At 38.4% G+C, this 25371-nt stretch overlaps 1 protein-coding gene across 10 annotated transcripts in view; it reads left to right on the top strand.

Annotated features, from left to right (window-relative positions):
* UTRN (utrophin) overlaps positions 1–25371 on the top strand; it is a 511459-nt gene that overhangs the window by 146029 nt on the left and 340059 nt on the right. For 9 of the 10 annotated variants that reach the window (XM_053222143.1, XM_053222139.1, XM_053222141.1 and 6 more), the window contains 8 exons: positions 237–416; positions 1250–1419; positions 5016–5139; positions 8400–8487; positions 13860–14101; positions 14266–14446; positions 17060–17205; positions 17867–18079. In XM_053222143.1, the coding sequence (XP_053078118.1) occupies positions 237–416; positions 1250–1419; positions 5016–5139; positions 8400–8487; positions 13860–14101; positions 14266–14446; positions 17060–17205; positions 17867–18079 (1344 nt within the window). Of the gene's footprint in view, positions 1–236; positions 417–1249; positions 1420–5015; positions 5140–8399; positions 8488–13859; positions 14102–14265; positions 14447–17059; positions 17206–17866; positions 18080–25371 lie in introns of those variants that run through there. The other variant, XM_053222147.1, reaches the window with a different exon arrangement.

Here is a 25371-nt window from a genome sequence, read left to right as displayed (position 1 = left end):
TTATTGTTTCTATCAATTGTTCATACAATTTAGTGAATACAGATTATGAGTCATTAACCAACACTAGAATGCTGCCATATAATCATCTAGAACCAGGAATCTTATGTTTTAGCATTAGTGAACTGTGTAGCAAGTAAATTTTGCTATAAAATATATGTTTACATTTCCTGCTTGTGGAGCAGGACTATAGAGTCCTTTTAAGAGGGAGTCATCTAATAAAATATTTGAAATATTAGATTTTGAAAGAAGACATGGAAATGAAACGTCAGGCCTTGGATCAGCTGAGTGAGATTGGTCAGGATGTGAGTCAATTACTTGATAATCCCAAGGCATCTAAGAAGATCAACAGTGACTCAGAGGAACTAACTCAGAGATGGGATTCTTTGGTTCAGAGACTAGAAGATTCCTCCAACCAGGTACCTTTTGCTTTGGATTATATGTTGTATGATGAAATAGAAGTTAAATGTTCAGGTTAGTTTTAGTTTTTATGAAATAAAGTAATAATAGGTAAGCTGCAAACTAAAAGTAGGTTCCTTATACCTGGCTTACTGAAAAATTGAGAAATTGACATGTAAAAAATCTTTCCTTTTCTGAAGTCAATTTTAATAGATCGTTGAAAAACTTACTAATACCCAGTAATTTCTCTTAATAACTGATAACACTTAGACACGAATCCATTAAATCATCTTTAAATTTTAAATAATCTTATTAATTTAAAAAAATATATTAGTGAATTGATTGAAAATGCAACTGTGGTTTGTACTTGGATGTTCATAGTGGTATTATTTATAACAGTGCAAAAGTGAAACAGCCCAAATGTTCCATCAGTAGGTAGATGGATAAACAAATGTGGTCTGTCCATTGCATGAAATACTGACAGTATGAATGAATCTTGAAAACATTGTGCTAACTACGAGAAGCCAGTCACAAGATTAAATGCACTGTAATTCTATCTATATGAACTATCAAAAATAGGAAAATCCAGAGAAATAATAAGTAGATTAGTAGTCGCTAGGGCCTCGGGGAGAGGAGGATGGGGAGTGATGGACTATTTATTAATAGGTACAGGGTTTCTTTTGGGGCCAATAAACCTCTTTTGCAAGTACAGAGTGGGGATGGCTGCATAACACTGAATATACTGATAACCACTCAAACTGTGTATTTTCAAAGGAGAATGTTATGGAATGTGAATTATATCTCAATAAAGCTGTGACAAAACGTTAAAACATTTGGCTGATTTATACTTCAGGTGACTCAGGCTGTAGCAAAGCTGGGGATGTCCCAGATTCCTCAGAAGGATCTTTTGGAGACTGTTCGCGTAAGAGAACAAGTAACTACAAAAAGGTCTAAGCAAGAACTGCCTCCTCCTCCTCCCCCAAAGAAGAGACAGATTCCTGTGGATTTGGAAGCTAAGAAAAAGTGAGAACAGATAGAGACATTTTCTAAACACAGTACCGCACATAATGTATTTGTACTAATTACTAATCATATGCAAATTTAGATGTAATTATTGTGATGGAAATTCAACTGCTAAACCACTCACTGCCCCCCAGCCTTCCAATGTTCTCCTTCCCACTGGCTAAGCGTCTAAATGGTCTCTGGTGATTTTATTTATCCTGTGTTTAGTCTGGAAAACCGTGTGACAGAACCCTTCCTTCTTCCTTTCCATCATCTACCTAGGGAGGATCTGACTGTCCATGATTCTTCATTTATTCTTTCTTTCACCACACTCTGAGAACTCTGGCAGGTTTGCTTTAGATAGATCTCCTTATTCTTTATGCCACTCCTTCCTCTTCACATTCAGCAATACTTCATTCAGGGAAGTCATTCCTTTGTCGTCCCCTTTTTCTTCCTTTCCCCCCTCATTCTTTTTTCACATTTTCTTTCTTTTTTTGTTAATTCCTTTGTCAGATTCATTAACAAATTCTTTATGTTTGCCTTAAGGATCCATCTTTGACATAATTTTTTTTGTTCGTTTGTCTTACTGATTCAAAGGAAACTCAGGAATTTTAGAAAAGGACTAATCTCAGCTAATATGTAGCAAGCATTTACTAATGTCAGATACTCTGTTATGCTGCGCTGTGTGACAGCCGGGTAATGTTCCTCAGATACCCTATAGCAGCTGATCCTTAAATCAGCCCTTTTATTCTCTCCCTTTTATAGGAGGATCCAAGTGCTTGGGTAAATGGGCAATTATTTTGGGCCAGAATAAAAATGATATGGTTTCCCCAGTATAGCTTCTGTAGATGAAGTGGGATTCCAGTTTTACCGGATGATTTTCATTTTGGTAATAAGGCTGTGTTTCTCTACCTCTTACCAGCATCTCCCTATGGAGCCAGAGTACCTCCAAGGTGCAGGCAGCAGCTGTGAAACCTTTGCTTCTGGAGCCGAGGCAGCACAGGAGGAAGATGCTTCTGATGTTAATAGTGCCATAGATCTTTTGTTTCCTGAGTGTCTAGTTTCTGCCAGGTAGATCTGGCACTGTGCCTCTCCAGTGCTGGCTTTGTGCATTTGGAAGGAAGAAAGGTTATAAAAGACTAAGGGTGCATTGCTATAAAATCTTAAACATGGTCGTGTTATGTGGAGTGCATTCTGCTGCGGGAAACAGAATACTGTACCAAAAGTGACCCAAACAATGAGGTCATTGATTATCTTACAAGAAGTCCAGAAGCAGGGCTTTCACCATCAGGCTTGTCCTCTCTGGTCCCAAGATCCTGCTGTAGCACTGGGCATAACATCCTTGTATAACCCGATTTATATGCAGGAAGGCCAGTTTTTCCTTATTTATCTTTTTTTCTTTTTTTAAATCGGGGAGAAAGACCTTGCCTGGAAGACATCAGCTAACGTCCCCCGCGGTCTCAGTGGCCAGGATTCAGTCACTTCCCTGCCATGGGTGCATGGGAGGTTGAGACCATCTGGCCATTTTGGTCTCCTGTCATTGCATTCTGGGGGACTTGGACAGCAGAGAAAAGTGTGGGGAGGGGAATGTCTGTTAGTTGAGCAGCCAGCTGTGAGGACCATAGGCTTCCAGTCCGTGGTTTGATTGGTGCAGAAATCCCTTCAGTTAACTCCTGGACACAGAGAAGCTTGTGTACATCCGGTTCATTATGATAGGAGGCAGTGAGATCTCATTGTTAGAAAGGTTATTTTTATGCCCAGCCCAAGTCCGCCCCCTCCATGTCTCCCTGTATTTGCTAGTTCTGCTGCCTGGGGTGCCATAGAGCGGCACCAGCCTTCAGTATGGAACCTCCTTAGTATTGCAGGGAGTTTCATATTCTCATTTCTGCTGGCCTTCGGTGTAGAGGGTCTTCAATCCATTCCTAGTGTGACAGGGTTTCCAGACCCTTTAATACCTTCAGTCTGCTGTAGAAACCACTGTTCGCTTGTCTTAAAATGGGCTCTCTGAGCAGATAGGAGCTTAGTATTGTTTATAATACATGCTTCAGAAATGGCAGTTTATTTCCTCTTCTTTTTTCTTGGTGCTGCTGGTGGCTGGCTGGTTTAGCCTGCTCAAGGTCCGGAGGGGTGGTCATTTCCTATAATCTAGATCTCTGTTGACATGGCTATGGTTATTCAAATAACCAATGGTTATTCAACCATTGGTTATTTATCTGCAGTGTCACAAAATCCTTTACAAGTTATAGGGAAAATTGATCTTGATGAAAAACCAAATATTTCACAACTCTCCAGAAACACTTTAAGCTGTTTCCCAAGAAGAAACAGACAACCCGTGCTTACCCTAAAGTACCTAAAAATACCCAGAAGTTCTTTTGAGAAGCTCTGTGGGTAGAGTGCTGGTGAGGAGGACAGACTATCTGGTTTGAACCAGAGCTCTACCAGCTGTAGCTTTGTGGCCCTGGGGCAGTTGTTTCAAACCTCCCCAGGCTCAATTTCTTCATCATTAAAAGGAATAATAATAGTATAGGTGTCTCAGGGTTGTGGTGAGGATCACTTAATAAGACACACAGAACACTTTGAAAAGGGCCAGGTACATGGCCGACAGTGACTGTTTCTCCTCTCATTTTTCCTTGCTGTGGTTCCCACAGGCCTCTTCAACTTTGTCCACTCTTTTTCTTTCCCACCATCACATCTCAGTTCTGGCTCAGGGTGCTACCGCAGCCTGTTTTTCTCTGGTCTTGCCACCCTTTATTCTTTCTCCTCAGTGGACACTAGAAGGTAAATCCAGTCATGTCAGTCCTGTGCTTTCAACCCTTCACGGGCTCTCCCTTGCCCTTTGGTTGAGCCCAGACTCCTTAATCTACCCTGCAGGTGGGTGTGGTTGTCTGCCCTTGTCCTTCCCTGCCTAGTACTCACTTTTCCAGTCACGCCTATCACTTGCTGTTTGCACAGTGTGGTCCTCCCTTTCTTTGTTCTCCCTTTGCAATGAAAACATTTACTAGGCACAGTATTGCTGTTGTGCTCCAGGAAGGCATCCCCCCCCCCCCCACCCCCGCCACGTCCCCTGACTAAATTAGGAGCCATAACTGTGAATTCCTGGAATCAGCATCTGGCAAGTTCTCTGGTGATTGCCTGCTACTTTCCATTGCCTCTCCCAGACTGGAAGCTCTGTGAGGGCTGGGATTGCGTCTGATTTACCTTCATAGCAAGAGCCCAGTCCAGCGCCTGGCATAAACTGGGCTCAATAATTACGTTAAATGAAAGAAGGCATTAACTTTAAGAATATCTGTATCTTTTTTTTTCTTTCTGTTATTTTCTAATCAAATCTGTTTTCATCATCTACAGGAGTTTGTAAAAATCTAAGTATTTTTTACAAAGCTTAAACATTAATTATTTAAAAAATATTAACTTTACAATATTATTTCTCTTTTCAAACTTTTAATTATAAGTGTGTGGTTTTATTTTGTATGGTTACTAGGTATCTGTGTTGCCTTTTTTTTTTTTTTGAGGAATATTTAAAACACATGCCTGAGGGGCTTTTGATTGCTCTGTCTTGAGCCAAGTGAAACTATAGAAGGATAGGAATGACCAATAGTAACATCTGAATCTTAAATCAGGTTTGACGCTGTAAGTGCTGAGCTGTTGAGCTGCATTTTGAAATCAAAGACTGCCATTCAGGCCACAGAGATAAAAGGGTATAAGAAGATGCAAGAGACTTCAGAAGTGAAAAAGAAGTTGAAGGTAAAACATTAAACAAAAACATCCTAGTGAATAAAATATTACATCAGGTTAGATTTGCTGTTGACATAAAAGTGTGATGGGATCCAGAGGCTTCCTGTAAAATAAATGTAGCCATAAGGTAGCTTTTAGGACATTGTAGTAAATTTTCAATCCATCAAGCTGGCTGGCATTCAGACCCCTGTGCGGAGGAGGAATTTTTTTGCCCCCTTTTTCTTAACCTCTGAGATGTGCAGGAAAAAACATTTTCTAAGGTGGTCTAGTTATCAGTATTATTTTTTACTTTGATAAGATCTACTTTAGTCCCTAATAATTTCTGACTTTGGGTATGCTGAAGATATTTTGCTCGCTGAATGCAACAGATGATTTCAAATCTCACAATTCCTTCCGATATATTTTCATTACAGAAGAGACACATTAAAAAGAAATAAATACCGTTAAAATGTATGGGATGTTAGCTCCGCTACTTTGTTCCTTCTGTGTGACTGTAAATTGTGCCAGGAGATTGTAGTGACTTATGTCTTTGGTGCTCATTAAGTGTGTGAAAGCCTTTCACGAAGGAGTTGGACACCTAGAGCAAGTCTGTAGTGCCGTCTACACTGGCAGTGGAGTTTGTCTGTGAAGAGTTTGGAGAACATTTCCAAAACAAGACGTGTATAAACATCAGTGGTATAAGCTAGAAGGTGGTAGTACCATGGGAGTTGAGAGGAGGCCAGGATTGCATCTGTGTGTGTACTCGGGGAAGTCCAGGGGTGAGGTAGCACCACGCCAGAACCACAAGGAGCTTGCTTGGGGCTGGGCGTGAAGGGCGCAGCAGGCAGGGGGCGCCCCTGAGCAGAGGTGGGGAGGTAGACAAGTTGTGTTGTGATAGTTTCTTTTTTGTTCTGTTTAGTGCTAGGTGTGCGTGTAAAAGTAGTTAGAGAGTTAAGGTTGGAGAGGTGGTTTGGAGTCAGACTCTGGTTGACATTTTGTGTTTGGATGAGAAGTTAAGACTGACTTCTGTCTTATCATTGCATTGTAACTGCTCTTATTTAGAGGTCACCATTGACTGTTGGTTTCTAAATCCAAAGGATGGATTTGTTTTCTCATCTCATCCGCTGCCTCTGTAGCGTTTGCTGCTATTTACCCTTCCTTCTTCTATTCTCACAGCCTTTGGCTTCTGTGACCAGTGATCATTCTAAAATAGACATCTGATCAGGCAGCTCCTATGCTTGCAATTAACTAATGGCTTCCCGTTGCAATGGGGACAAAATCTAAATCCTTAGCGCCCCAGCATGCAAGGGCCTTCCAGGTGGTGCTGTTTCCCCTATGAGTCCAGCCTCAGCTCCTACCAGTCTCCTACAGACACCCTGAGCTCCCCACTCCTGAATCCTGCTCTTTTCTCACTTCCCTGCCTTCACCACGTGCTGTTTTCCTTGTGCAGAATGGCCCTTATTAAGCCTTTATGCTGTGTGGCTGAAAAGCCCTCTACTCCAGTAAGCCTCCTTTAGCCTCATTAGGAAGAGTTAAGTGATTCATCTTTTGACTTCCATGTTGCTTTGACAGAGGAATGTGGAAGGTTGTTACCCTAGAAGCACCATTATCTGAGCCCTCTACACAGGGAGTTGGGAGGGCCAGAAAGGAGAGCTGTGTGCCATCATTTCATATGCTTCTTATAGTTCTGAAAGACCGGTAGATGATATTAAGGAGCACTGAACAACCCAATTCTCAAGGGCACTGAAATGGCAGAGAATTTGGAAGTGAGAGTGATCTTTATGAACCAAGTTCCAGAAAATATTAATAAGTTAATTTCCATTCTACGATCTAGGAACAATTTCACTTTTAGAAATCGTTACTATAGAAATTGTTTGTTACTATAAGGGATGATTGGCGGCTCCTATATTTTCCTTTAATAAGTTTATTTTTTTGTTTTTTTAGACAAGTAGTTATAGACGCCAAAAGGGTTTTGAAAAATGTGAAATGAAGAAAACTTAACCATCACTTTTATCTCTAATTTTCCTTGCAAATTGGGGCAAGATCAGCCAAATTGTGTTAGAGTAAAGGAATACCTTGCTCCAACTGATGTATACCTGGGTGGAGAATCCCTAGTTCAATCTGTCATCACTGTAGAAAGTAGCAAAAAATCAATTTGTATGGAACAGGTAGTAATTCTTCTCCAGTATGATGGTGAGTTTTTGCATTGATACTTCAATAAAAATAAGTGGTGTTTCTTTGAATCTCTTGTTATTTCTTTATCTTTGTAACATGGTTGTTTTACTTAGTCCCATTAAAGCTGTGCAGAGCAAAGTAGGATAGTTTATTTGACAGAGCCTATATGTGTAGAAATTAGAAGTAGGACTCTTCTTTGGTTTGTCTGGTTGAAATAATATGGGTTGCCTAGAAGTTTTGATTGTGTTATTAGGGGCGCTATTTGAGTAGTTAATTTTCTCAGTTGCGAATTGAGGAGTGGGAGAAATTTCAAATACTGACTGTTTATCCATATACCTCTGTGTGTGTGTGTGTGTGTGTGTGTGTGTGTGTGTGTGTGCGCGCACGCGCGTGTGTGTGTGTGTCTTCCTGATTTTGTTCAAATCTTTCTTACTAGTTTTGGAAAGATTTTGTCTTCCCTGTCTCTGACATATAGGGGCATTGAGAATATCGAACTATAGAGACATAAATATTAAAATTAAGAGCCATTCTTCAAACATGAGGAACAAAATGCTTCAGTTTGGGTTCCAAAGCATATTGTTATAGTTTAAAATTTATGTATGAATTATGCTGTGGTTGAAATTTATGTTAGAGTCTAAACTTATTATAAGATCAGACAATAGTGAGGCTCAAAATATTTCTGTTTTTCTTGTTGATTAATTTTTGTTCAGTGTCTCTGTCATAGAATATTCAGTTCATTTGACTCAGTTATTTTTATTGTGTGGCATAGACACTGAGGTTATATGTATGTGAATAGATATCCTGGATCTAAAACACTAATTTTAATTATTTTCTTTTGATAGGAACTCATAATGTGCAACTTTTTTCTTATAAAATCAACCAAAGGTTTATATTATTTGTTTGAATTTGCCTTTTGAAATTTAAATCAGCTTTGGAATTCTGTGGGGCAGCCTGGAATTACATAGTTTTGTCTTATAGTATTTCTCCTACCTCAACTTTGACTAGAACACTGAAAGAGAATGTGGGAGGGACACGAAACATGAAAGTTACAATAGCATGCACATTATATTGAGAAGAAAGTTTGCAGTATTCTTATATTGGAATTTTATTTCCAGGCATTAGAAAAAGAACAGACAGAAAGAAGCCCCAGACTGAATGAATTAAACCAAACTGGACAAATCCTTTTGGAGCAAATGGGAAAAGGTGAGACCCTTGATTTTTTTTAAAAATGTGTTTTAGGTGGTAGCACTGAATAATATTTACAGTTTGACAAATTATATATTTAACACTTTTTTTTTCCTAGAAAAGTGGTTTTCAATTTTTTTTTAAGCTTTAAGCAGCAGAATCTTTTTTCACATGAAGTCCTGTGCTGAAGCTAATGACAAAACAGAAAAGTGAAGTTGTTCTGCTTTTCTGTAGAGTCAGACAACCTAAAGCTCTGATATCTTAGCAGAATGGTTGAAATCCACTGATGTAGAAAAATTTAAAATGTCCTCCTTTGACATTATATATTGGGACCTTTTTTTGGAGAGGGGGTGGCAAAAGAAAATTTTATGTTGGAAATCTTTGGGAAATGAAGTTACAGTAAGGTCAGTTCATTAAGATCATTTGGTTTTTGATCACGTTCAAATTAATCTGTTAACTTATTGCAGGTAACATTTTATAGTTAAATTTGAGAAGGAGTTGCTTGTCTTGGAAATTTTTACCTGTATTTAGAAACTTTTTTTTTTCCTTTGCCATTAGCCCTCAGTGACTCTGGGGAATGTAAAGATGAATAGTTTTGATATCCACTTTGCATATGATTCTTCCTTTGGTTTAGCTTTGAGAGACCTCCTGTAAATTCTATTCCTTATTCTAGTGATAGGAAATGCTTTGGAGGTCTGCTGCAGAGTTATTTTATTTTATTTTTTTTTAAATAATGACCAACATTCAGTGAATATTTATTATATCAGAGCTCTTTGACAAAAGCCACAGACGCCCAAAGCAGAATCAGGAATACTAGTTTGACAAGAATCTTCAGTGTAGTAGTTGTCAATCTTTTTAGTTTTTAACTTTTTATTCTGGAAAATGTAAATATATACAATGCAGAGTGATGAACCTCCTTATACTGATTACCTAGCTTCAGTAATTAATGATATTCTGCCATTCTTGAATTATCTATACCCCTACTCATTCCTCACTCCTTGTTATTATTGTTATTGTTTATAGTTTTTTTAAAGTAAAATTTACCTACCTTGAAATACATGAAACTTCACTGGGTTGTTTTGAAAAGCCTATACCCATAAAACAATATGTGGAAAATTTCCATCTCTCCGGAAAGTTCCCTCATGTTCCTTATGAATCAGTCAGCTTTCCATACCCCCTGAAAATCAGATTTTTTAAAACTTTAGATTATTTTTGTCTCTGCATTAAAAAAATGTCATTTAATTATATATATATACACACTGGGGACATGTAGACATACACACATTTATATACAAAACTATCTGTATGTCTAATATATGTCCATTTATTGGAAAATTATGCAAATATAACACTGTCTATCCATAGGTATTAGTACAGCTTAATTTATTTTTTTCTTTAAATATAAATAAAGCAAAATTTATTCAAAAACGGTGTTTTCATTCAAAATCCACTTAGCTCAGTGTCTTAATTACCCTGGGTGAGAGGACCCCACGTGGAGATTACTCTTTCAGATATTTACTTGAAGAAACCTACAGACACAGAGAGACCATAATTTCCCCTGAGGTGCTGATTGAATAATTATAATAAATTGTGTGTTGAATTTATGTCTGTTACAATTGTAGGTTCTTCACTTCTGCATTAATATTGTAGTTTGGGAACCAGACTTTGTCTGGTATGAGTGTGGGGTGCTTTCATGAGTCTGGGTACTGAATTTGCCCTCATTTCTGCGTCAGCTTTTAGGCGCTATGTGAGGATTCGTAAAACTTTCCTAGTTTTGTGTCCTTGGGTGACTCATGTAACCCTTTTATTTCTTTGCTTTCTTGCCCAGAATGTGAGGCACTCACTAGCATAGTTCAGCTTCTGTCACATGCACTCTTATTGTGAATAGATATGTACTGAGATATATACTCTGGAAACGGAGATCATGTCAAAGTTCTACTTGCAAAGTATCAAGTGCAATATCGGGGGCTATATCATCTGTGGCTTTGTAAAGGAATGAATTTTGTGATGTAATGTGGACTTGTTTAATTTCATGGGAAACCCTTTATATTTCACACGACCATTTTATTTTTGGAGCATTTAGTAGGACTGGAAATGCATTCATTACAGGATCCTAATTTTATTTATTTCAAAAGACATATTTAGGATGGGGTGGGAAGCTGGGCACTGGGGGTGTTGGTCTGAATAGGGCACTTATGTTCTGGGTTTACTTTCTTGCTTTTTGAGCAGTGTGTACATTGTGTTACTGAGATAAAAGTGATTTTTTCAAAATCTCCCCCACTATCTACCATTTTATCTGTTATTCTAATTTTATAGTATTGTATATTACTTCTCTCCGTGTGGTTTTAGTGCTATTAATTCTACTGCTCTTATAAAGCAGAAATGTTGAGCAGAAATGAAAGCACAATTGGGTGCTTCTTGCTGTCCCTCCCTTTTCCCCAAGAAATTTGAAATAAGTCCTAGAGTATGGATAATTAACATAGAGGAAGTTTTTCACAGAGTGTAATTTGACCACAGTCTGCCTATGTAAGCATGCAGATTAATGATTCAGCCCATTAGAAAACAAGTCTTTGGGGAAAATAAAAGAAAAAAAAAAAAGAAAAAAGCCTTTGGTAAAACAGATGTTCTAATAATCATGTCATTGATTCCTTCAAAATAATTCCATCGAAAGTCCCACCACAGTGAAGTTTGATGGGACTTATATGCCTTGTGCATTTGAATTATGTTTTGTGGTACCTTATATAGCATAAAAATGTTTTTAAAAAAGGAGATAATATATTTTATTTAACTTTCATGGCTATTATAATTGTTTTTCTTGATTCAGCTTATCTTTTTCCTAGAGATTGTCAACAAATAAAATAGAGTAGCTGGGCACTGGATGATATGGCTTTATGATGACATATATTATGACTAGCCTGTGGAATTTGATGGTGGTCCTAGGTTTTGTAAAATTTCTCTTGATTCCAATAGTGATAGATGGAAAGGTATAAAGTCAAGTACGAGTAAGTGCCATGAATATGTTATATTTTATTCCTTTTAGGTAATTAGTAAAATGATGGTCTATTGATTTGGGCTTTTGAATAGTCATTTAAGAGTTGGATGTAGAAATAGAAAATGTATAAATCAGGATCTCTGGGAGCAAAACAGTTATTTTAAAAGACAATTATTTTAGAGGCACCTGGATGGCTCTACCGGTTAAGTATTCAACTCTTCATATTGGCTCAGGTCATGATCTCGCATGGAGCCTGCTTGGGATTCTCTCTGTTTCTCTCTCTGTGTCTCTGCCCCTCTCCTGCTCATGTGCATGCACACACAAGTGTGCTGTCTCTTAAAATAAACAAACAAACAGACATTTAAAAAAGACAATTATTGGGACACCAGATGGCTCAGTCGGTCAAGTGTCTGACTCTTGGTTTCAGTTCAGGTCACTATCTCATGGCTCATGAGCTCAAGCCCTGCGTTGAGCCTGTCAGCTCAGAGCCTGCTTGGGATTCTCTCTCTCCTTCTCTCTCTGCTCCTCCTCCTCCTTCATGCGTGTGCTTTTCTCTCTCCCAAAATAAATAAACTTAAAATAAAAATTCTTTTGAAGAGCAATGTATAGTTTTCTTTGCTTGATGTGCAAATTGTGCTTTAATTATTACCTGATATCTGTCCAACCTGCAATATCTCCAGCTTAGAGGAGAGGAGATTTAAATTTTGAGAAATGGTTTGAAGGGGCAAAATGAGTGAATTGTAATATATTGTCAGTGAATAATTACCTCCTACCTGTTTTCAGATGAGAAGGGATAATTTTCCATCTCAAAAATTTTACCAGCTTAATCTCCTTTCTCGTTTAGCATAAACTGCTCTGACATGAAAATGAAGTGGCTGATGTTATTACTTTGCCCCCCTAGAATAGAAATGACCTCATAGAAGCAGAGCCTGGCTCTCCATTGTTCAGAGAGTTTGTCAGGAAAATGGTGATTTGTTTTGTTTATAACCCTGTTAATAGAGACAAATGAACTTGGACTGTGGTGTGAATGATTTGCCAGGGTCTAATATTCTATTACCTGTGTGATCCTGGCCAGTGAACTTTAATAGCCGACATGGTTGATATATTCAAATTATGTCCCGTCATGTTTGCATTTCTGATTTTCTGTGGGTACAGTGTATTGTAGGATTTTTAAAATTGCATCCTCTGTAGTTCGTAAGTGACCTTTTGTTTTACATGCCATTTTATTCCTTAGGGCTCTCATTACCCTGGATTTTGATTGTGTATATTTACAAAGCACCATTGTTTTTTTCCCCCTCCTACTCAAATAATAAAGATGTTAAGCCCATTCTTTCAACATGCATGCTCTCCTAAGGAGATGAAGACTCCTTTGCAGATTTCCCATCTTTTTTTCCTAGTAATTTTCAATGATTTGATGCATTTTATGTTAAGGGAAGGGCCGTGATAAAACTTACTATTACATAGAACTATTATTTTTATGGACATTCTTTACCACTCAAAAATACGGGCTAAAATTATGTCAGTAATAAACATAATGGTGTTTTTTCTGATGTGTTAAAGTAGATCCTCGTACCACTGCTTTGATATTTTGATCTTTGCTGGTCTGTGTGGGGCATGCCCAGTAGGCCACTGAAGCCTCTCGGGCCTGGCTGCTGGCCCGATTTTCCTGCACTCACCAGGTTGCTCCCTGCAGTAGGGCTTCTCACCGTTCATTCTACGGTTCCTAGGACACTATGATTTGGTCAAACCAGACTCTTGAGCTCCCTCCTCGATTATTTAGCCAGTTGTCTTTTTTGTGATGACAGAGGGTTTACCTTCTCGTGTCAGAACTTGACAGGTGCACATAATTCATTGTATTTCCCTGGTTCACTGTAGCAGCTAGCAGAGTGGTAGGGTGCACACAGTTTGTATAAAAGGCAGTGGCTGGAACTCTACTGATGTGCCTCTTGTGACAGCAATACCACTCCCGAACTGCTACTGCAAGCTTCCCATCTCCTGCTTTGGTCAGGGAGTGAAACAAAATTAAGTTTATTTATTTTGAGAGAGAGAGAGGAGAGAATGAGAGAGAATGAGAATGCAAGCAGGAGGAGTCGGGGAGAGAGAATCTGAGCGCAGGGCCCGACACGGGGCTTGATCTCCCAAACCACGATTATCATGACCTGAACTGAAATTAAGAGTTGGATGCTTAGCCAACTGAGCCACCCTGGCACCCCTGAAACATAGTTATTTCTAACAGTATCAGTGTAATTTTGTTGTTATGTTAAAAGGGACTTAAAGAAATGATCATTATATGTGACATCGCCTCATTATTTTGAATAGGTCAGAATGTTTATAACAAATTGAAAACAATTTTTATACTAGCATATGAAGTGTCTGCTTATTTTTTATGTCCGCGTAGAAGGTATTCCTACTGAAGAAATAAAAAACGTTCTGGAGAAGGTATTCTCAGAATGGAAGGATGTATCTCAGCATCTGGAAGATCTGGCAAGAAAGATTCAGCTACAGGAAGATATAAATGCTTACTTTAAGCAGCTTGATGATCTTGAAAAGACCGTAAAGACAAAAGAGGAGTGGGTAAAACACGCCCCCTTTTCAGAATCTCCCCAGCAGTCCTTGCAGAGCTTGAAGGACTCCTGTCAGGTAAAGAGATAACCATCCAGAACATGAAAGAATCCTATGTCCAGTCCTGTATTTAAAAAAGATGCTACTTGTATCATGAACATTAGGTTAATGCCACGCTGATTCACTTTCTGTGAGGATGTTCATCTTCAGTGACTTCTGTGACCCTGTTTTCTCTTCCGTAGCGGGAACTGACAGATCTCCTCAGCCTCCACCCCAAAATTGAAAAGGTGCGTGCAGGTTGCTCAGCCCTGAAGTCTCAGCGCTCCACCCCGGATTTTGTCCAGCAGGGCTTTGATACCTTTCTGGGCCACTACCACGCTGTGCAACAGGAATTAGAGCATCGTCAGCAGCAGCTAGAGAACGGTAAACCCATTCTCTTGGTTTTCTTAGTAGATGACTCCACTGTCTTCTCTCTCAGTTTGCCTTAATGTAAAAATTAGTCCCAGGTGCCTCAGTTGGTTCAGTATCCGACTTTGGCTCAGATCATGAGCTCACAGTTTGGGGTTTGAGCCCCTCCTTGGGTGTGATGCAGTCAGCCCAGAACCTGCTTCAGATCCTCTGTCCCTCTCTCTCTGCCCCTCCCCCACTCACGCTCTTGCTCTTTCTCTCTCTCAGAAATAAATAAAACATTAAAAAAATTACTCCCCATATTCACGCAAAGAGCACACGTGTTTGTTTTACACTAGCCACATTCTGTTTTCCTCTGTGCCTGCTACTGTTCTGGGTCTTAAAGTATATTCAGAGTATTTCCTGGATTCACACTTGTCTGTAAAAGTGCAAACAGCTTTCACTTGCTCTACATATAATGATTCTTTTTTTTTTTTTTAATGTTTATCTTTATTTTTGGGACAGAGACAGAGCACGAGAGGGGGAGAGTCAGAGAGACAGGGAGGCCCCGAATCCAAAGCAGGCTCCAGGCTCTCGGCACAGAGCCTGACTCAGGGCTCGAACTCGTCAACTGTGAGATCATGACCCCAGCCAAAGTCGGAAGCTCAACCGACTGAGCCACCCAGGTGCCCCTACATATAATGATTCTTAAAGAGTGTTTTGAAAGGTGCTCTTCCTTCCTTTTCTTGAAGGAGGCCAGCTAACATCATTACTAGTAGAAAAGGAACGATCTCTTACTTCTTTTTGCTCAAAGTGGTTCAGGTTTTAGCAATACCATCTCTTCTTTGAAAAGAAATCATGTTTCTTTTTCAAAGGCTGAAAAATTATAAAGAGTTTTTACTTTTGGAATAAACCTGGTTTTGGCACGTTAACTGTTAAGTGTTTTGAGAGCTCATCATTCATATGTTCTGTTTTTTCTCCTTAGCTATTGTGTAAGTCAGGAATTGTGTTGTATTATGTAATGTTATGGGTAATGAATGTTAAAAAGCTGTATGTTGAACCATACCCTGCCTTGTGGCAAATATATATTTTGCAGTGACTTGTAGGAATCTGTATGTGTGCATGGTAAGCAAATGTGTCATGCTGTCTTTCTTCTGGAAAGGCATTTGGACACCATGCTTTTTTCATTGAATTCAGTTAACCTACAGTGTAAAATAAATGTTTGAGAGTATTGCTTTTAAAATTTCCTGTGTAAAACATGCCTTCATATTGATCCTTGTCAAAAATAGAAGCATATTTTGTAACAGTAAATTGAGAAAGCAGTACATTAAAATATCTGTTTAACATTACGGAATACAACACAGTTCCTGACCTGAAACTGAAAAAAAATTCTAAATCTATTTTTTGTTTTTAATTGTGGTAAAATAGGCATAAAATACAATTTACCATATTAATGCTTTTCTTTTCTTTTATTTATTTTTTTAAAGTTTTATTCATTTCAGTAATCTCTGCATCCAATGTGGGACTTGAACTCATGACCTGGAGATCAAGAGTTGTGTGCTTCTCCAACTGAGGCAGCCAGACACCCCCCCCCCCCATTTTAACCATTGTAAAGTGTAGAGTTCGTAGTGTTAAATATATTCATGTTGTTATGCAACCACTCCCCAGAACCTTTTCATCTTGTAAAACTGAAACTCTATACCCATCAAATAACAGTTCTTCATTTCCTCCTCCCTCCAGCCCTTGGCAACCACCTTCTACTTTCTGTTTCTATGAGTTTGACTATTCTACACACCCCCTATAAGTGGAATCCTATAGCATTTGTTTTTTTGTATTTGGCTTATTTCACTTAGTATAATATCCTCGAAGTTCATCTATATGGGTAGCATGTGTCAGTTTCCTGCCTTTTTAAGACTGAGTAATATTCCATTATATGTATCATACCACATTTTTTTTCTCCATTCCTTTGTCAAGGGCATTTGGGTGCTTTCCACCCTTTGGCGGTTGTGACTAATGCTGCTGGTTTCTTAACTTTTGCTTCTAGTTGGTTTTGCTTCTTTGTACTTCAAATGAGCTTCCTTCCTTTCCACACAACTGTTGCTTGTCTGTGATTTTTACATCAGTGGCTGAGGTAGACATCATTCTGGCTGGCTTTTGCAGTCATTATTTCTCAGAGTACCTGCGGTAACCTGGCTGTCCTGTTCTGTGTAACACCCACCACTCTGTGGGTGGCGATTTGTCTACACCGTTGAGTTCAGAGGAAGACCGGGTGAGGGGACCCTGGTTTTCTTTTATTCTTTGTGTAGCTACTGGGGAAAAGGACATTATATGAGACAAAAGAAACATTGTAGTACCATCTTTAGAGAGACATTTCATCATGATGAAATGAAGAAAAAATGATAGTGAGTTAGTTGATATTTCAAACATCAACATCCACAGGAATGAAGTCACCATCTGACTTTCAGAAATGCCAATGGAATGATTTAGCTTAGTAACTAGCGGAGACCCTTTTAAATTTTAATTACGGAGTTTAACTTATTAGCTGTTAGGATTCACTTATATAGAGAAGATTAATGGTATGTATAATGATAATAATAATAATAGGTTTCTAACACTATTTTCTAAAAGTAAGTATTTTTAAATAAACAGAACTGAAGAGCCAACCTGGACATGCATATTTGGAAGCATTGAAAACACTGAAAGATATACTAAATGATTCAGAAAGTAAGGCCCAGACATCTTTGAATGTCTTGAATGATCTTATAAAGGTGGAGAAAACCCTGCAGGAGAAAAAGGTAATATATATTGTAGGTCTTAGAAGTCTGGAGTCCTTTTTAATACCACATATCACTTACTTTGAAGTATATTTTCAGCTACCTAAAAAAATATTAGCTATTTGTGGTCAAAATTGATGAAAAACTCCTTATAATTTGAATGTTAGTTACTATAATGTAGGACGTCAGTTGAAAGAAACTTATTAAATATGACTAATAAAATAAAAGCATATTTTGTCCTTCTATTACAATTAGTCTAGAATTCTCAACCTGTTCATAATCTGGTAAAATGTCTTGAATAAAATGAATATTACTTGAATTGATGTGTTCTTTTTTCTGTGTTGAATAAAAATGCTTCTCTGGTCATTCAGGATATGTGACTGTGCGTTATTTCATCAGATAAAACAGATCAGCCATTGAGCACTGCACACTGGATCCTCACTGAGTGTATTGTTATACTGGATTTTAGTGTGGAGAATATATTATTTCTGGCCCACGCACAACTCATGAAGGGAAAGCTTTAACGTTTTTTGGTTATGCTTATTTTTCTTTCATGATTTTTACACAATTCTTTTTTAGTTGAATACCTCTTAAAAAGTGACCTTAGTCTGTGTTATAGCCCGTATTATTACATGTGTACAAATTATTGTGTGTATTTTTAATCTTTAAAAATTTTTTCCAGGCTCTTGATGAAATCCTTGAGAATCAAAAACCTACATTATATAAACTTGCAGAAGAAACAAAGGCTTTGGAGAAAAATGTTTCTCCACATGTAAAAACAATGTATAAGCAAGAATTTGATGATGTTCAGGGAAAGTGGAACAAACTAAAGGTCAAGGTTTCCAAAGATCTTCATTTGCTTGAAGAAATTACTCCCAAACTTGGAGCTTTTGAGGTAAATCCAGAGGCCATTAGGACTTTATCAGAGAGTAAAATGTTAATTTATCATGTAAGACTCTAGTATGTATTATTTGGATATTTTGCATTTTTTTCTAGTCCCACATTTATTATGTATATAAGTTGGGATTTCTGACTTGCTCTTACTGTGCTGGAGAACACATTTGTTTTTGTTTTTTTGTTTTTTGTTTTTTGTGTTTTTTTTTTTTTTTGCTTTGCAAGAGAGCTTCTTGGTAGAGGTGAACTGGATCTTAAAGAAAGAGAAAATTGCTTAAAACTGGTCAAAGTAATGTTTCAGGGATGAGGAGCTGGCATGATATTCAGACCAGTGATTAGGTTGCAGGGGAACTTGGTTAGAGTGGTAAAATTGCCCACCTCGTACCAGACAGATGAGTGCTTGAAGCCGGTTTTTGAAGACTTCTTGAGACAAATCTGAGCTAGGCTGTCAATAAACGGTGTCATATTGGGAAAGCAGGTCAATTGAGGGACATGAAAATTCAGAAGTAGAATCCTTTCCTACATCTGAAAATGTTGACAGATGAAGCAGTGATGAAGTTCCAGAGGAAGGGGCAAATGTTAGGACCTAAGGAGAAAGTGATAAAAGTCAATGTCAGGTAAGACAGGATTTTAACATTTCATCTGGGAGGAAGATGGAGAAGTGGTCTCCAGAAAATCACCTGGTTTTCTGTTAGAAAAGGTCTGGATGAAGAATAAGTCCATCACACTCTGTTCTCCGTCCTCCTGATATCTCCTTACTTTGATCTGTCATGTTTTGTTTTGTTTTCCCACTGTTGTATCTCAAGATAGACTTACGGTATAGTGCCTGGCACAGAGGAGGCACTCAGTAAGTATGTTTCAATGAATGAAATGAAATTAGTAATAGATTTAAATTTGGATATATATTAATATGTAATATAATATATTGTATATATATACATATATTTGGATTTAGTTTCCAAGAGAGTATATAAATGAGATGATTTACATATATATAAAATATATGTGTCATATGGATGTGAGAATTTGTGTGAAGCATGTGATAAAGTGAAAAGATTGAAAATTAAGACAAAATTTATGAAAGTGATGTTTTAAAAATCAAAATCAGGGAATATGTGGTAGAAGAGAGGCTGGTGGACTCTACAGATCAGTGTGAAGGCTCCAGAAAGATGAGACAAGAGGGGTGACCACTGAACTGCCCCAGTGGGCAGTTCCAATGAGTGACCAGGAGAATAAAGATAGTGAGGTTTCTTTCTTTCTCTCTCTCTCTCTCTCTCTCTCTCTCTCTCTGTGTGTGTGTGTGTGTGTGTGTGTGTGTTGGCAGTGGAAGGAATTTTTTTTCTAAGTGTAAACGTCAGTTTTATACCAAGGCTGAGCTCTCCTTAGAATAAAGCATTAATATTGGGGCATGTGGGTGGCTCAGTCGGTTAAGTATCCAACTTCAGCTCAGGTCATGATCTCAAAGTACGTGGGTTTGAGCCCCCGTCAGGCTCTGTGCTGACAGTCCAGAGCCTGGAGCCTGCCTCAGATTCTGTTTGTCCTCTCTCTGCCCCTCCCCGACTTGCACTGTGTCTCACCCTGTCTCTCAAAAATAAATAAATGTAAAAATAAAATAAAATAAAAAAAGAATAAAGCATTAATTTTGAAGAGGAGTGTGTTATGTGTAGCTTAGTATTTTTGAATCATTTTACTTTGTGAGTGGATCCACTTCCCCTTATCTGCCTTCAGTTACAATTCTCACAATTTAAAAAAAACAGAATTACCCTTACTCATGATTGTAAAATTTTGGTTATGGCTCAGGCATTGCATTATCAGTGGGGCCCAACTGAAGTGATTTTGTACCCTGCCCCCCTCCCCCCAGGACATTTGTTAATGTTTGGAGATTTTTCTGGTTGTCACAACTTTAGGGGGAGGGGGTGTGCTCTTGGCTCCTAGCGTGCAGAGGCCAAGGTTACAGCTAACGCACAAGAATTCCCTCACAAAAAAAGAATTTTCTGGCCCTAAATGTCAATAGTGTGAAGGTTGAGCAATGCTGGATTAGAGATTTCTCATCTTTTCTAAAGAGCATTGCTTTGCTTTCAAGTTTAAATCTGAGATGCAGTTAGGGAAATTAACAGGTTAATTTTCTTTGGACTTGCAAAAGTGTATTTTAGGGTTACCTAAATGTGTGCCAATATTTTAATACGGGTTTAAAGAAAAGAAATAGTCTTCCAAAACGCAGAAGAGAGTCCTGTGGTTATAGTAATCCAGCTTTAGGCTTTCCTGCACTGTTGTTACTCATGTAGCCAGTCCAGGCACTGGCATTTGGAATGTGTGCCAAATTTACTTACATAACGAATACCCCAGATATTTAGACTTTTTAGTTGTTTTCACAGTAGCAGATTTGTAAAGTCCAGCTATTCCTTATTTTTTGTGTTTAACTACAAGATTGTTGACAGTGTTTGTATTCCTTAATTGTGCAACCTCTTTATTGAAATATATATGTGTGTGTGTGTGTGTGTGTGTGTGTGCGTGCGTGTGTGTGTGTATTTTAATTTTTTTTAATGTTTATTTTTGAGAGAGAGAGCGCGCGCGCATGCGGGGCAGAGAGAGAGAGAAGGACACAGAATCCGAAGCAAGATCCAGGCTCTGAGCTGTCAACACAGAGCCCGATATGGGGCTCAAACTCACAAGCTGTGAGATCACAACCCATGCCGAGTCGGCCGCCCAACCGAGAGCCACCTAGGCACCTCATATTTTTTAATTCTGAAGAAAACTTTTACTCCTTTATTTGCTTTGTTTTGCAGCATTGCTTTGTTACTTAATTACTTATGGTTCATTTAGGACAACTTAATTTTTCACCCAAAGCTAATTACAATAAATATTCATTTGCAGGTTAGCATTTTTTACCCCTTTTCAATGACCCGATGTACACTTTTTGGCCATTTAAATTCTATTTGTCTTTAAGGCATGAGGCACAGTAGGCTTTTGATTCATTGTTATTTTACAATGGTGTTTCTTAGGAAAAAAGTGGTTGGCTTGTTTATTTTTAAAATGGATTTTTAATTATATAAGTAATGCACAGAGACTGTCCATTGTGAAGAAATTGAAAAATAGAGAAGTATTTAGAGTGAACATTTAGAGTCTCCCCCCACCCCCATACCATTTCCTTTCCTGAAGGCAGTTAATATTAACAATGGGTCCCATGGAAAGACATTACATGCTCATAGATTGGAAGAGCAAAGTTAAAATGTCTATACTAGCCAAAGCAGCCTACATATTTTGTGCAGTCCCTATCAAAATACTAACAGCAGTTTTCACAGAACTAGAACAAACAATTCTAACATTTGTATGGAATCACAAAAGACCCTGAATAGCCAAAGCAATCTTAAAAAAGAAAAAGCTGGAGGCATCATAATTCTGGACTCCAAATTATATTACAAAACTGTAGTAATCAAAACAGTATGGTACTGGCACAAAAATAGACACAGATCAGTGACACAGAATAGAAAACCCAGAAATAAACCCTCAGTTACATGGTCAATTCATCTTCGACAAAGCAGGAAAGAATATCCAATGGGAAAAGGACAGTCTCTTCAACAAATGGTGTTGGGAAAACTGGACCACCACATGCAAAAGAAAGAAACTGGACCATTTTCTTATACCTTACACAAAAATAAGTTCAAAATGGATTGAAGACCTAAATGTGAGACTTGAAACCATAAAAAAACCTAGAAGAGAACATAGGCAGTAGTAACCTCTTTGACATTGGCCATAGCAACTTCTTTCTAGATATATCTCCAGGGAAACAAAAGCAAAAATAAACTATTGGGGCTACATCAAAATAAAAAGCTTATGCATAGCAGAAGAGATAATCAACAAAACTAAAAGGCAGCCTTTGGAATGGGAGAAGGTATTTGCAAATCACATATCAAATAAAGGGTTAGTATACAAAATACATAAAGAACTTATATAAAAACTCAACACTCCCCAAATCACTAATCCAATTAAGAATGGACAGAAGACATGAATAGACATTTCTCCAAAGAAGACATACAGATGGCCAAAAGACACATGAAAAGATGCTCAATATCACTTACCATCAAGGAAATACAAATCGAAACTACAATGAGATAATCACCTCACACCTGTCAGAATGGCTAAACTCAAGAACACAAGAAATAACAGGTGTTGGTGAGGATGTGGAGAAAAAGGAACTCTCATGCACTGTTGGTGGGAATGCAAACTGGTGTAGCCACTCTGGAAAACAGGATAGAGGTTCCTCAGAAAGTTAAAAGTAGAACTACTCTGTGATCCAGCAATGGCATTAATGGGTATTTACCCAAGGAATAAAAAAACACTAATTCAAAGGGATACATGTACTCTTATGTTTATAGGAGCATTATTTATAATAGCCAGGATATGGAAGCATTAACTGATGAATGGGTAAAGAAGCTAAGTACATACATACCGTGGAATATTACTCAGCCATAAAAAGAATGAAATCTTGCCATTTGCCATGACATGGATGGATCTAGAGAGTATAATGCTAAGCAAAATAAGACAGAGAAAGACAAACATGTTATTTCACTCATATGTGGAATTTAAGAAACAAAACAAACATGCAAAGGGAAAAAGATACAAACCAAGAAACAGATTCTTAATTATGGAGAACAAACTGATGGTTACCAGAGGGGAGGGGGCTGGGGGCTGGGTGAAATAGATGATGGGGATTAAGGAGGGCGCTTGTGATGAGCATGGGGTGATGTATGGAATTGTTGAATCACTGTTAAAAAAAAGGCTTCTTGCTAGAGGCTAACATATTCCAAGTAAAAAGGGAAAGCTTATGAATGTTATTAATTTTAATCATTTTTTTCACCCTAATAGAAACAAATGATATTGGAGCTCCATGAGGGACATTTAAGTAGTACACAGATGCATGAACTTGGAGTATGAATCCCCTACTGAAAATAATGATGATGCCTTTTATTGGCACAGCACATTTAAACTTTGAACCCGTTCTACAGTACTTGCAAAAGTGTCGTTATTTGTGTGCGAATTTTAGTTTTCTGTTACTTGTTGACAAATAGTGTCTTTTTTCATCTGCCTATGTTTCCTTTGTCTGCATGGCTGGTTTCTCTGTACAGGTAGAGGTTTGGCCTGCATATTCTTATTCAGTGTCATGTTCATGTAAGTTCTTAAATCTTTTTTTTTTTTTTATCTATTCCATGCCAAAATAATGACCTCAGTTCCTGTACTTAAGAATTAAAATTAATTGGTGCTTTTAAAACCCACTTCTTCCAGGCAGCTAGACATTTAAAAATATATGAAAAAGTTTTTTCATTATTGATTTTACTTGATTTTCTTATGAGTTATGAGAATTAAATATAAAATCCTAAGAGGCTGTTTATGTATCTCTTATCACCAGTAATGATGTCTTTGGATTCAGAGGCTTCAGGTATTTTGTATTGTTTCTTTTTCCCTATTTAAGTTCTTTTGTGGTGCGGTATCCCTGCAAAGTCGTGCAACTGTCCCCAAGGCCCACACAAAACTCGGTCTTACGTTTACCACTGCTCCTCCCTTTCAGACACTCCTGTAGCCTCTTCCTGCTTTGTGCAGACTCTCAGTCCCTTGCCCTGACAATCCCATTGCCCTTTAAATCTGACTCCAGCTTCTAGTCATGCCCCCTCAAATCCATCTTCTACAGTGGTGTCAGAGTTCCACTTCTGGAAAGTATGTGGTTGTCTTTGCCCTAGTAACAGAGAGTGCACTCATAAACATCCTAGCTTCTGCCCCTTCCTTGTTCTGAAGCCCCTCCTGCACTGTGCCCCTGTCCCCACCCCCTCCTTCCAGAGCTGAGTGGGGTGAGGAAAAAAACAGTGTAGTGGATCACAAAGACCCCACATTGGATAATTGCCTTTCTCCGGAAATGTCACTTGCTTGCTAGGAATTCACATCTTCCTCTTCTGAGCTCATCCTTTAAGAATAAGCTTGTTCCACAAGCAGTCTTTCGTCTCGCTCACCACCATACCCCCCAGCTGATTATTCCCTCCTCTGTGATTCTACTATGCCTCGTTCATGCCTTCACAGTCCCTCATTTCAGGCCAGTTTTTTTTATTAAGGCTTGACTGTGTGTCTGTCCTCCCCCCCTGAGGACTGAGCTCTTTGACTACAGGAACCCTGTGTGGCAAGCAACAAGCAAGTGGGTGTGAATAATTGGTTTGTAGGTGCCTGCAGGCATCTTACCAGTCACATTTCTCTACGAAGTTGGGTCTCTAAAATCTAAATGCCCGCTTTTCATAAATGACGGGACCTTGTATAGTCACACCCCTTCCTTCAGTTGCTGAGCACTCAGAGGCACACACTGGCCTGCTGTGCTCTGGCCCAGCCTGTGGAAGGGGATACGCGGGGGCTCTGAGACAGGCAGAACCAACCAGGCTTTGAAATTACTCTGGAAGGCACTTCAGAGTAAAAACGCACTGGTAAATACCTTGTAAGAGTAACCTGCGACATGGTCGATCTCACTTTTTTCTGGTAACATATACCTGATACAGTGATTTCATAAGGTCTTTTTCCCCCCTCACTTTGAATGCATTTTTCTTTACTAAAGGGAATATTGGTGCATTCTAAACCTTACATTTAAGAACTCTTGTTAGTTTCAGATGATAAATGCTGTAGCAGTGTCATTGTTGGTCTTCCCTGCTAAGTGAAAGAGCACTTTTTAACGAGTGTTTTTGAGGTTCATGAATATTATAAAACCAAACAAAACAGAAGCCTCATTACCTCAAGTTACTGTTTTAATTCTGGTTTCACACTTCTTCTTGCCTGTGTCTTGGGCTAGAAATTGCTTAAAAAGCTGTGGACATTCCAACAGATGGGGAAGGAGTGAGATAAAATGCCAAGAATGTAGCTGTCAACAAAATCCTGGGAGGTAGTTGTGTACTTTGGAGTCTTATTGTCTGAAATCCAGAGTTACCAAGCTTCAGATTTCCTTCGTCCCTAGCTCAGGGGCCAGGCTGGGAGATGGGGTGCTTCGTTGGTTAAAGGAGTTGTTTTTATGACCTTGCACTCCTTCTCTGTGACCCACCGACAGGTGTTATCCATCTCAGATGTGTACAAATAATGCCTTTGAGCAGAGATGGTCAGTGTAGACATTTTGGCCCTTCCAAACTCGAATATTTGATCCTTTGGTTTTCAAAACTACCATATTATTCATTTTCTATTTGTTTCAGAATTTTGTGAGTGTAAATAAGGATGTAGTTTAGGACTTACAGTTTATTTATTTTGTGTCTATGAAATAATGACAGTGAATTT

This window comes from Acinonyx jubatus, chromosome B2 (assembly GCF_027475565.1).
Source record: "Acinonyx jubatus isolate Ajub_Pintada_27869175 chromosome B2, VMU_Ajub_asm_v1.0, whole genome shotgun sequence".
In the NCBI taxonomy this organism is placed as follows: Eukaryota; Metazoa; Chordata; class Mammalia; order Carnivora; family Felidae; genus Acinonyx; species Acinonyx jubatus.
Note: the sequence above shows the minus strand (reverse complement) of the source record. Positions and strands in the feature narration are given on the sequence as shown.